This window comes from Mesocricetus auratus, unplaced genomic scaffold (genome assembly GCF_017639785.1).
Source record: "Mesocricetus auratus isolate SY011 unplaced genomic scaffold, BCM_Maur_2.0 Super-Scaffold_100048, whole genome shotgun sequence".
NCBI lineage: Eukaryota > Metazoa > Chordata > Mammalia > Rodentia > Cricetidae > Mesocricetus > Mesocricetus auratus.
The window spans coordinates 1,213,449-1,227,271 of NW_024429225.1; the positions used below are offsets into that span (position 1 = coordinate 1,213,449).

The 13,823-nt window shown below is 42.2% G+C and overlaps 1 protein-coding gene across 1 annotated transcript in view; it reads left to right on the forward strand.

The window, feature by feature from the left end:
- Positions 1-692: 692 nt before the first annotated feature.
- The window catches only part of Armh4 (armadillo like helical domain containing 4), a 63,878-nt gene continuing 50,747 nt past the window's right edge, over positions 693-13,823 (forward strand). The window contains exons 1-2 of the mRNA XM_013124995.3: positions 693-708; positions 794-1,051. Of these exons, the coding sequence (XP_012980449.3) occupies positions 693-708; positions 794-1,051 (274 nt within the window). The remainder of the gene's footprint in view (positions 709-793; positions 1,052-13,823) is intronic.

The following is a 13,823-nucleotide window of genomic DNA, read 5'->3' on the forward strand; positions in this document are numbered from 1 at the left end:
CTCTCCCTTTCCCTCCCCTCCTCCCACGCTCTCCCACCAACACTTTCAATATACCCTCATTTCCCCAGGGAGGGTGAGGCCGTCCATGGGGGTGTCCATAGTCTGTCATTTCATCCAGGGCAGGGCCTAAACCCTCCCCAGGGTGAGAGTGCATCTCTCACTGTTGGATGGGAGTCCGAAGTCCATTTGTATACCCAGGATAAATACTGATCTACTACCCGAGCCCAATAGATTACCTAGGCCTCCTCACTGACACCCACATTCAGGGGGTCTTGATCAGTCCCATGCTGGATTCCCAGGCATCAGCCTGGGATTCAAGATCTAACCCTTGTCAGATCAGCTGTTTCTGGGGGTTAAACCAGCCCAGTCTTAATCCCTTTGGTCATCAGTCCTCCCTCTCTGTTACTGGCTTTCTTGAGTTCAGCTCAATGTTTAGCTGTGGGTGTCTGCCTCTGCTTCCATCAGCCACTGAATGAAGGTTCTGTTTCCCAAACTCTCTGGCCATGGGATTGTAGGCTGGCACTCCCCAGATCTATGTCTAAAATCCGTATATGAGAGAGTACATTGTGGCGGTTATCTTAAGTTACACAGTGGTGCTGAAAGTTTGAAACACAAGGTCTGTAGATGGCGCATTATGTCATGAAGCTCGAATTGCCCAGTGTTGACTTAACAATTGGTTTTTAAAGGCAAACATGATTATTGGGGAGGGTTTGTGTCACTTCAAAAGACTAATGTGTTTGAGTACGTGTGCAATGCATACCTTCAAATTCTCCTCTGATTTCCATTTGTCCAGAGGTAGAAGATGAGGAGGACGAGGAGGATGAAGAAGATGAGGATGAAGAAGAGGAGGGAGAGGAAGAAGATGAGGAAGACAAGGCAGCAGACACCTTGTACAAGGACTTCGACAGTGATACTGAGCTGCCAGGGATTACTCTCCCTGGAATCACATCCCAGGGACCTGATACTGAGCCAGGCAGCATGGCCCTACTAGAGGTAGCAACCTACCAGGTGCCAGAAACCATGGAGTGGGAACAGCAGAATCAAGGTCTTGGTAAGTCCTTTGACTGCCTCTTTCCTTTCCCAAGGTTTCATTTCATTCACTGGCATGTCAGAGAGAAACTAATCTGCTTATGGTCATGGGTGTTTATCTGTGTGGAAATTATCAATTATTTCCTCCAGAATTTTTGATATGTGTTCCTACATAACTGACTCCAATTCCCCACTGCCCATTACCAGTCTGGTTACTTGATGTTTTGGAAGGATCTTCTTTTTTTTCATTCCTAGAAGGAAGCCTTCTAAATGGGAAGAGGGACACATAGCAAGGTTTCTAAACAAACAGTTCACATGGACTGGAGACAGGAATAAAATGGATTTTGTCACCCTCTGTCCTATCAGAATTAGTACACTAGAAGTTTTTGCCCTGGTACTGGTACCGGGTAAGCCATTTGGGAAGCTTGGGATTTTTCATCATAGAGACAATCTCACTCAGCAAGTGTCCAGTCGCATGCCTCTTTTTCTGCGAGTGGTCCATGTTGTTATGATAGACTCTGAGGTTATGGGCTGGATCCTATCTCTACACCCTCTTTCCTGCCGTAAGGAAGCTTCTGACGTCTCCCTTTCTCCTAGTTGCGTGAAGATGGTATTAAGAGACTCACTCTTTTCATGTGTGGTGAGTGATCTTTCCACCAAAGAAATCCTGTACCTAAAATACCCTGAGTCTTTAACATCTGGGGCAAACATAGAATATAAGAGTCACTGAGATTCCTTTGGAGGTATTTCTTTCAAAATTTGGTTGTTGGTTTGGGATATTGCTCTCAACGTAATTCTGGGTTTATCACTTTGTAGGTTGGCATAAAAATTGTAGGGGATGTTTAGGTGAAGTTTGCTATGAGGTATGCACATAATTAGGAGAAGTCACAATGGAGAATGGCTCTCCAGACTATAAACAGTGTTTGTAATTTTGTATATAGTGCTTCCTTAATTATTTTCTGAGCAAATACATCAGGTATTGGGTGATAATTACTTAAGATACATAATGCAAGGACCATGTGTGATGGCAAATAGCTTTAATTCCAGTACTCAAAAATTAGAGTCAGGTGAATTTCATCTATATTGTGAGGTTCAAGACAACTAGGGCTATATATTAATGGATCCTCTATCCCATATACATACAATATATAATAAATTAATACAAGTTATTAGCAAATTATATTACTATATAATTTGTTCTATAAGGGTGTTAAAGTTTATGAAGTTATTAAAACACAAATATTTAAAATAAAAAATAATATGAACATTTATTTGTAAATATATATTGTTTCAAATGCTTCTGACAAGTGGGCTTATAATGAATGAAATAGAATACAAAAATATAAAGAGAATTTGTTACCAAACATGCTAAAGCGAATACAACAATCTCTACATGAAGTGGCTCCTCATATCAAGGCAGTGTTATATGGCAGTATCATATACAGTTAAATAGTTGTAATGGCTTGAATATGAATTTTGTCACACTGGCAAGTGAGCAAACCCTCTATGTCTAGGTGGTGGTGTGCTTTGTAGGTTATATGTGGTCGTAAGTCCCTTCCCTTACTCTGCTTCCTTGACTTGATATGAACTCCACCATGCTTTTCTGATATGTGGACTAGATCCCCTGTCTCCTTAACTTGTTTCTACCATATATTCTGTCGTGGCAGTGAGAAAAGAAACACTGGTCTTTGTAGTGTAGCTATCCAGTGTGATGAGTATTTGAGACTGCTATTTTGCTAGAGAGATGAGAGAAAGATTACCTTCCTATAGAAGTTAGCAGGCTGTTCAGGAATGGTGGTGTGGAGGCAAGGAGGTTGCAAGTTTGAGGGAAGCCTCAAGTATATAGCCAGTTGAGGCCAGTCTGGGCTCCACAGCTAGAACTTATATCCCGAATTATAACCCATGGAGAGGAAATTAACAGACAAGCAGCACTAGGTAAGCATCTGCACCTGGGTTGTGAGTAAGGAAATGAACTCTGCTCACTTAGGAAGTGGGGTTGCCGTGTACACGTTATTATAAGCATTTGGAAGGACAGTGGGGCTCAGGAGAAGGTAGACAGGCTGTGTTCTAATCATGTCCCTACATGCAAATTTGTTATCGAAAGGAGTCAAGTTTTTAAGAGATTGTTGTATTGATTTGCATATTATATATGTAAATTGCATCCACTTCAATGAAGTGGGGGTCTTCGTTTTGTTTTTCAAGGTCTCTGTAGTAGACCAGGCTGGCCAGACTCGTGGTTCTTCTGTCTCAGCTCCCCCAGCGCTGGATTACAGATGTGTGCCACTTCACCAGACAGGCCAGGTTTGCAGGTTGTCACTCACGTTCTTCCTCCACAGCTGGCACACACGTCATTTCCAGTCATTTCCACCATCCAGCCAATGCCCTTTGCCTCAGTGAACCACCGATCTGCTTTTAAACTTATTTATTTACTTTCAATATATTATTTTCATTTGTGCTTGAGTGTGTGTGTGTGTGTGTGGTCTGTGTGTATGTGTGTGTGTGTGTGTGCGTGTGTGTGTGTGTGTGTGTGTGTGTGTGTGTGAACCACCACAGACCACATGTCAAGGTCGGGAACAGCTTGTGGGAGTTGGTTCTTTCCTTCCAGCATGTGGGTTTTGGGGATCAAATATAGGTCATCAGGCTTAAAAACAAGTGGCTTTATGCATTGAGCTACCCTGACAGCCTCATTTATTAGCTTTTATTTGATTCCCCTAGTCTTGAGCGTTTCTTTAAAGATTTATTTTATTTTTAATTATGGTTATGGTGTGTATCTGGGGTAGGGGTATGTGGACAAGAGTACAGATACCCATGGAAGTCAGAAGAGGTGATTGAATTCCCTAGAGCTGGGGCTACAGGCAGTTATAAGCTCTCCCATGCAGGTGCTGGCAACCAAACAAGTCCTCTGGAAGAGCAGCAAGTGTTCTTAACCACTGAACCAACTCTCCTGTCTTTGGATTTTTTTATATCGGTGTTTTTTTTTATTATAGACTATTTTTCTAGATATTTCTTATGTTTCATCATCATTGTTTTTCCAAGTTCACGTCATTAGACTGCTGTTAGCATTGCAGAGTTTGTGGAAGCTCAAACAAGGAGTGATTCCTTAAAGCTGGGTTTCCTCCCTATCGGGGGATATGGAACCACACAGGGTATGTTGTCATATTTATTGAGGGAGAAATCACTTACATGAGAAAGCGAGAACCAAGAGTCGGCTCTCTGTTCTCCGAGACCAGACCGGAGCCCCAAGAGAGCCGGCATTCTCCTGCACAGCCCTTAATTTCCCATGTCCACAAGCACCTGTAGCCATTCCCAGAGTGGGCGTGGTCAGCGGCATAGGTATCTAAGATCTCTCCCTACACCTCCCACTGGGGAAAGACTGTGATTGAATAGTATCGGAGTCTAAAATTCTACTAGTCGAACTTTTTTGCTGAGTTGTCTCTTTACAACTTTAAATTAACTGTGGAATAATACTAATTGATCCAAAACCTTCAGGTCAGACCCTGTTTTTCTGGTACATTTTGTGATTGGTGGAATAATGACTTCTCAAAGAAGTACATGCCCAATCTCCAAAGGCTTTAGATATTTTACTTTATGTGGAAAAGAAACGTATCATGAGATAGGAGTAGGGACATTAGTCTGGAGAGGAGTGGTCTCAAGGTAACAGGTTAGGGGCATAACTCAGTTGGTAGAGTGCTTGTTAGCATGGAAGAAAATCCCAAGGTTTGATCTCAGTACTGCACAAGCTGGACATGATGGTGTATGCCTGCTATCCCAATACATTGAAAGAGGAGGCAGGAGGAGTTCAAAGTCATCCTAGGCTATAGACAGAGATTGAGGCCAGCATGGGATACATGTGACCCTGTCCAAACAATAACAATAACAATAGAGGAAAACCCCCATCCCTCCACAGACGAACAAACAGAGAAAAGAAACTCAGGGTGTAGGAGTCAGAGAAAGAGATGTGATTATGGAGACAAATGTAGGAGTAATGAGGCTCCAAGGGAAGGGATGCTTGAAACCCCTAGACCAGTGGTTCTCAGTCTTCCTAAGGCTGCACGCCTTGACAAAGTTCCTCACGCTGTGGAACCCCAACCATAAAATTATTCCATTGCTACTTCATAACTATAATTTTACTATTCTTATGCATTATATTGTAAGTAGCTGATATGGAGGTTGTCTGATATATGAGCCCTATAAAAAGATCGTTTGGTCCCTGTGGGGGGCGTGACCCACAGGCTAAGAACCACTGCTCTAGAAAATAGCAAAGCCAATAAAATAGATTCACCTCTAGAAGGAATGTAGCTCTGCCAACATTAACTTGAGTCCAGTGAGGCTTATCCTGGACTTTTGACCTCTAAAATTATGACATAATAAGTTTGTGATGTTTTAAGCCCCATAAGTTTGTCTTAAGTTATTACAACAGCAAGAAGAAACAAATGCACATTCCAGTAACTATTTAATGAGCAGCACAGTTTTGAAAGTAGAACTGTATGTCACCACTAGGCAGCATGTAGACATTTTAATCTTAGGTCTACCTTTTTCTCAAAACAAATCAGCTAAAGTGCAAATATGCTAAAACCCTTTACAAAGTAATCCCACTTATTGCAAGAGGGACTTAAATGGGTAACTGATTCACACCTGCTTCTAAGTGGGCTATTTTACTTATAAACTACGACATATGCTTTTATAATGGGAATGATATTCCAAAGCAAAGGCTGAAACAGATATAATTCTTTTTAAATGAACAGATTGAGGTAGGTAGTTGGGATCGGATAAACATGTAATGGAAACTCTTTACATAAACTAAATTTCCCACGAAGTAGCAAGAACAGAAAATATCGATGGCTTCCTAGCACAAGGCAATAGATCCACAGACCCCAGTTTTCTGAAATTCTGCCTTCTGCATGGCCACAGGCCTGTTGCTTTGCGTGCTCTGCCTCCATCAGTATCCACCTTTCCAAGAAGTGGGTGAGATTAAGACACATGTCCACTAGGCAGGGAAATGCATTGGGTGCATTGGGCAGAGTGGGCATCAGTCACTGTCCCATCAGTGATTTCCAGTGTGCCCTGTCTTCATTTCCTGTACATTTGTATCTGAGCTGCTTCTACCCTCTAAAGAATTCAGCAACTAATCTTGTTAAGCTAGTATCTTTATTTTAAATATGCATTGAGTTCATAGATTCTGGTGAACGCTCAAATGTGGTATTAATTCTTGTCTTTCCTCATGAAGAGACTGTTTTGGCCATTTTAACATTTGATTGATGTTCTAGAGGAATAAGGTTTTAAAAAGCCATTAGTTAGCTGAATGCAGAATTAAAATGGTCTTCTTTTTTTCCCAAAGAGCCTATATTTCACATTGCAGTGGACCCTTGATTGAGAAAATAGAACATTTTTGGAGCTCCTTTAGAAATCATTATAAATATTCTGTGAATGGTCTAAGGATGAGTGCTGGCAACTGAAACATGGACAGCTCTCATGTGTCTGCTTTCTATGTGACATTCGCTGAGACCCTATTGAATGTGTGCTCCATGTTTTGTAGACGGAGAAAGACTGACATATTATCATGTCATGAATTATTGAGGTTAGTGGCCAAGAAATTCCACAGCAGGGGACAGAATGATCACCATTGTTTTGCGTTGCTTCTAATTGGCAGCCATCTGTGAGGTATGGCTTTATAAGGGTGCATTGCTATCCAGTAGTTACTGTCTCCCTTTCTAGGAGGGCCTTCCTTAGATCAGAAAAATGTGCCCTCAAATGCCCTAGAAAAATGGGGAATTGCTGTCTGGGTACGACAACTCATTACAAATTCCTCATGCGTTATACTCCACAGGGAATCACTTATCAACTGCCTTAGCTGGTAGTTTGCAAGATAAACGGGGAAGGAAAAGAGACCAATGAGTTTTAGGATGATAGCAAAGTAGAGTACATTGCAGTAGTGTGGTGCATAGGCCTTAGGGAAACAGACAGCTTGACTGTGAGGAAGACTCAGCCTTAAAACATAAGGGTATATAGTGTGGACTCATTTACCCCCCCCCCCATGAGGGTACTCTCTTCTCATCCTCCATTTCCAGTTTACTTAGAATAGCACACAGCTGAGACAGAATACTTAACAGACACTATGGCAGCAAGGAAGAGTTGCTTTCTAAGAGAAAGCGGGAAGCGTGAGCATTACAGCAAATGTCGGTGAATCTTCGTGAAGGACACGGTAAGCTGTGGCTTAAAAAATCGTTTACGAGGCTGCTAGGACCATTGCAATTAAATGTGTGTACGGGATGAGAGGAAAGAAAGAAACCTTGTTTCGGTGTGGGAAGCACAAAGAGAGACAACAGATTGGATGGATCTCCCAGACCAGGTCCTCAATCCTGGCTGCCTACTGTGTGCTCACTTAGCTATGGAAGATAGCTGGATGCTCTGCCTGCAGAACAGCTGTCCTAGATGGAGCCTACTGATGGTCTCATCGTGGGGAGACAGCTGCTGTGTATGCAAAGGAGTGAAAAGGAGGACCTGAAAGTGAGTAGAATCTTCAAGAGCCAAAACGCTTATTGCTTCTAGTGGTATTCTATGTGTTAATACTTTTGGTTTGATTTTTTTTCTCCCAATGGGATCTTGTGAACTCTGACTGGTCTCAAAGTCTCTGACTTGTTGTGTAACCAGAAAGAACAGCCTTCTGGCCCCCCACTTCTACCTCCCTAATGCTAGGATTATACACTGCATCACCATGTCCAGATATGGGCAGAGACAGATATCAAACCTAGCTCTGTGTGGTAGGCAAGCAGTCTCCCAAGTAAGCTATATGCTCAGTTACCTCCTAAAGGACAATTGGTGTTCCTTTAAAAGAAACCTTCCAGCATTTACAAGTCACTTAGAGATCAGACTTAAATTCAATGTTCAAACTTGAATTTCCTTAGAAACTTCATGGTCACATTGAAAGTCCAAAATGTGGATGCAGACACCTGTGCCTGTTAGATACAGGCATCTGATAGATGCTTGAATTCTTTCTGTCTAGAAGATGGTACCCAAATGGGTTTCTAGACCATAGTTTAAAGCCACTCTCTTTCTTTGGAGAACTGAATTGCTTTTCCCAGAACATGCAACATGGATGCAGGCCTCACTTTTTTGTATTAGGTGTCTGTATTTAAAGTAGAGATAAAGATTCCTTCATCTCTCTGCCGCTAGAGCATGAACACACTGTGAATCCAAGGTACTATTTCTTCATAGATCTTTCCATTTAAGTGCTTGTTACTTGACGATTAGTTGGCGATTTCTGTTTGCTTGCATCCAAATATTCAGCAAGTACAGTTTTAAACACTCCACCTGTATGAAGTGTCTATGTATTTATTTTTATCTCATGGTTTTGGAACTATTTTGTGAGGTATCCTCAATCCAATATTTAGCAGGAGGTAGGCTATAAATAGGGGAAGTACAGCAACATGCTGGACTTCCTGCAGCTTGTCCCCACTGTGCCCCCCAAATGTCCAGAAGGCTGAAAGCGCAGAAAGTCATTAGCACCAGCTGTTAGGAGGAGCCCTCGGGAGCCTGAGGAAAACGAGGTGCTGCCCGATTGGAATTGGATGCTCACAGATTTCCTTTTATGCTTCAGGAGTCTTCTGATGAGCAGCTCTGGATGCTACTATTTATAAGTTACTGTTTTCTTTGCACCTGGGTGAGGGAAGGTATCTGGGAAGAGGAAATAATCAACAGCATATGCTGGGCTTGGTGGTTCTCATTTGTAGTCCCAGCACCAAGCAGGAGATTTTGCAATAAGTTTGGAGCAAATCTGGGCTATAGTGAGTTCTAGCTAGTGGGGGTTAAAGAGTGAGGCCCAGGGCCACCCTTTACCTCCCAGCTGAATTGATATCAAGCATAGTTTTGTGGGTTTGGCTATGCTGTGTGTGTGGTTTCCTTAGGCTGACATGTGTAATAAGCATGTGAAGAATTCCCTCACCCAGGATTTCAGGCTGAGAGAACAGATCAGATTCATTAACTAGGAGGAACGGAGAGGACTGTCATTAGCCAGACACCATTCACCTTGCCCACCACAGCTACAGAACACCATAAATACCCTTCTCCTTTTAAGTCTTTTTTCTTGTAAATTTTTATTTTATTATTTTGTGTGTGGGTGTTTTTTGGACACTCATTCTGCATGTTACATAATTGCAGTGTCCTGGAGTCCAAAAGATGTTGAATCCCCTGAAACTAGAAGTATGGATGACTGTGAGGCACCATATTGGCGCTGGGAATTGAAAAAACAAGTACCACAACTTAACCACTGTGCATTAGGGAGAGTTTTTCCGTCTTGTCTGGTCCCACTGGACTGGTTTCTATCCACCCACTGAGTCCCTGAATTTGCTTAATGAAATAACCACTCTGAGACTTGATATCAGTTACAATTGTTTGGCCAGTGACTTGGGCTTTCTACTGGCTAGCTCTCTCTTAATGGTTAATCCATCTCTGTTAATCTGTATATCACACATGGTGTAGCTTACCTGGGATGCCCTTGCATACTGCTTCCTTAGTGTCACATGGCATCTTCTCCAACCCTGTAGATGCAAGGTTCTGTTACGCCACGTCCCACCACCCTTCAGCCCCAAATAATCACATGGATGCTATATTAATTTATAAACTGTTGGCTGATGGCTTATGCTTCTTATTGGCTAGCTCTGTCTTAATTTCTATTAATCTATGTGTTGCCACAGGCTGTGGCTTACCCATGGTCTGGCATGTTACTCTTTCAGCAGCATGGCGTCTCTTCACTGCCTTTCTCTGCTTTCCTCTCCCTAGGCTTCTCCTCGTTTGGTAGTCCCACCTATGCTTCCTGCCTGGTTCTGGCCAATCAGTATTTTATTCATCAACCAACAGGAGAAACATATATGCAGAAGGACATCCCCCATCATGACCCCACTTTCTTTCCCTCTCTATCTTTCTTTGGAATTCCCACCTAGGTATATTCAGCCTGGCCATTGGCTGAAACAGCTTTATTCATCAACCAATAAAAGCAGCACATAAGGACATCCCATACCACTGCACCGTCTCTCCAGCCCTTCCTGCTAAGTCTTAATTTTAAGAAAGCAGTACAATGCCAACAATGTTAAGTCCATGGCTTTTTAAAAGACAAACTTTCACATAGTGCATGGTGGCTTCACATTTGCCATGTGGCCTATGATGTCCTTGAATTTCTGATCCTACCTTATCATGTTGAGTGCTGAAATTACAGGCAGTCAAATTGCAGAGGATCAAACCCATGGCTTCATGCATGTTAGGCAATATATATAGCATGCACATACCTGTAACTACAGCTTAAATTTCTACATCTCCAACCGTGCATTTCAAATGTTAGTGAGTGAAATCCATACTGTTGCATTGAGTGTTGCTTGAAGGGCATGGCAGATGATACTATGTGTTCTCACAATTAAGTGTGTACTCCAGTGCTTTAACAATTCTCCCAGGTATCCCCTTAACAGGAAATGAAGCACTTGTGTTCACAAGATCATCTTTAGAATAACTGGGTCCCAACTGTGATGGCTCACAGTGACTTTACTTTGGAGTGAGCACTGTGTGACTCTCTAAAAGAAGTGTTAAGATGCCTGGGGACAAAGGGCTGATGAAAAAGGTCAAAATAATATATAGCAAAAGCCAAGAGGAGAATTAAATTTTCAAATAAGATAAAATAACTTGGGGTTCAGTGGATCAAGGATCAGAGTATCTCTCCAAATATACCTGTTTCTTTCCTGCACTCCTGATGTGTGCAAGATGTCCACATCATAACCTCCCCCCCATGTTTCCCTCAGTTGCTCTACAGAGGCCTCCACCATGGTCCAGCCATGGTCAGAATCACTGGGACATGCATGCAACATTCCTAAGAAGGCTGTTTTTCTCCCACATCCTTCTTTCTGGGAATGGTCTGTCTCCCTTTCATCTGTTAGTACTCAGATCTGACTGAAGGCTTTCTTGGGAACCCAGCTCACCTGAACTCCTTCATGAAGCACATAGACTCTAGCCTGCAGCACTGACTACTCTTGATCGCTTGAAGGTGGGGGAGAGCTGCTTGTGAGCTAGCTGCTACTCTGGGTCCGAAACATTTCAGCCCACTTGGGAAAAGGACAGGACACTGGCTCTGTTAGCTACATTCATGGTAGAGGTTTAAATGCCATTATTTTTATTCCTGGGACAATGGTTACTCATCAGACACTGGGAACTCTGTCATGTTTATAACTGACACTACGTTTACATATCACACTGTAGTAGAAACTCACCTAATGTGGACTGTCTAGTTTTCTATATAGTACTTGCTCTAAGTGGTTTTAACAACTCCCAAACTTTTAATAATAACAAATTATGCCCATCAAGTTACAAGCCTTGGAGACAACTCCCCAGACATCCCCATTGCCTTGTTGCCTGGTTTTTCTTTGCGTATTTTTACAGATGAGAGACAGAGGATATGAATCAAAGTATGAGTTCTGACAAGTGTAGGAACTTGCACTCTTTTTTAAGGACTGTTGACCTCCAAACTCACGTTAATAACACAGTCTCAGCTCTCTGTACACATGATAGTATCCACACAACCTGCCCTTGCATGAAGCACCTCAGCAGTAGGGAGTGGAGGGATTCTGAGTGGTTAAGTTGTGCTGTGTGTGGTTAAGTTTTATGTGATGTAGATGTTCGTATATGTGACACATATGCATGTGTGCTAGCATATGTACAGAGACAGTTGTTGGATGTCTTCTTTAATTGTGCTCTACCTTATTTTTTGAGGCAGCATCTCTCACTAACCCTGAAGTCCATGAATTAGAGTGTGTTGGCTGCCCATGCACTCTAGGTATCCAATGGCTCTGCCCAGTTGGGAAAAGGACAGGACACTGTCTCTGTTAGCTACATTCGTAGTGGGAGTTTAAATGCCATTACTTTGACTCCTGTGACAATGTTAACTCATCAGACCCCGGGGACTCTCTGTCATGTGCACAGCTGACACTAAGTTTGCGTATCACACTTCATGTGACATGATGCCCATTGTTCATATGGGTATTGGGGATGAAAGTCGGGTACTTTTCTTGTGCTCCAGGTACCTAACTGACTGATCCATGTCCCTAGCTCCCCCTGCACAACCTCCTGTTCACTGTGGTTTGTTTTCTCCTTATCTTTCTGTTAACTGTCATTATATTTTTTTCTTCAACCTCTTGCCCGTCACACAACCCACTTACTTTGCTTTTACTGTAGAAAATTTTGAGGCTAGATTTTCCAGAATATAATCAAATGTTTAAGGTTTTTTTTTTGAGACAGGGTGTCAGTTACAGCATGTGCTTCCAGGCAGGACTTTAAGTGTTGCTACATATCAAACCCAGGGCTTTGCAGATGCCAGGGAAGAATATTTTCTTGAGTTTTTGATCTCCAAACTGAGATATAACTCAACCCTTAGATTTTTTCTAAAGAGTGATCTCTGTGCCTTGGACTTCTCTGTGCTGTAGAACAGTGTTCAGACCTTGGAAAGGATGAGTCAGTTACCCTTACTAGTGTAGGCTGTGACTCATGAAAATCAGACATTTCATTTTCACAGTGATGGTCAATTACAGACTTCCAAATAGTCTGCGTGTACTAGAACATGCTTTCAATTCCAGCACCAGGGAAACTGAAGAAGGCAGTTTTCTGAGTTCAAGGCAAGCCTAGGTTACATAATTGGGTTCTTGGCCAAGACTACATAGTGAGACTCTGTTAAAAGAAAAAAAGGGAAAAAAGGAAAGAGAAAAAATTCAAATATTTCTTTAGATTTCTTATAGAGACAGGCTTTTGAAGGCTCCTACCAAGAATGACAACAGCTTGGCTTTGTCTATGGCGATGGGCACTGTATACTCTGTCCTCTCTATCACTGCCTAGAGAATAGAGCTGCTGTTTCTGCTTCTCACCTCTAACTCATCTCTTAAATGCTGTGCTTCCTGGTTTGAGGACTCTTTTCTTCTTTTCTATCTTGAATGTTCTGTATTGTAGGAAGAGGTTAATAGCTGGCTCTAGGCCAGTCAAGAATGTGTATTTGCAACTTCCTTCTTGAGCCAACCTGAAATCTTCCATGAGGCCTAGAGACTGCTGACCTCATGACATCATGGGCCAGGGAGAGAGACAACACTACGTTCCAGCTTGGCACCGCCCTTGGGTCCCAGGAGGGGCTATAAAAGGCCTGCCTATACCTTCAACAAAGGAGTCTGCTTTTTGCTTCTCACTTGCCTCCAGAGTCTGCTCCGTTGATTCCATGTTTCTTGCCTCCTCCCCCAAGAGGCTACCTGCTTGGACTCTGCAACACTGTAGGAGGCTCTAGAAATTGGTCCTGGTATCAACGATTGTCTAACATAGATTTAGACTCATTTGATTTTGTAAAGTCTTTCTGGAAACCCAAACCCAAATATCTTAGTGTCAAATCTTCATCTTGGTATAATTTCTTTCATTCATGCAAGTATATTACCTATATTTTCATATCAAACCATACTTAATTAGAGACTGGAATACATCTCATTTCCTTCATTAAAAATGCAGTTCTGAGAAAATCCACTCATTGATTTTTTTCCTTTGGAGAGAGGCAAAGGGAGCCTTGGAATTAAGCCAGAAACCAATGCCCTCATCAGCTACAGTTAATAAAAACATTAATATGGCACATTAAACCCCAGGAAAATACTGTGAACTAATTTCCTTGTAATCAGAATGCACTTGCAGGCATCAGTTGGGGAATTATTAACATGTGAAAACATCTAAGTAGGCTCTTTTGGCAATTAAACAAGAAGAAATATTGGGAAAACTAGAAAAAAAGTTTACAA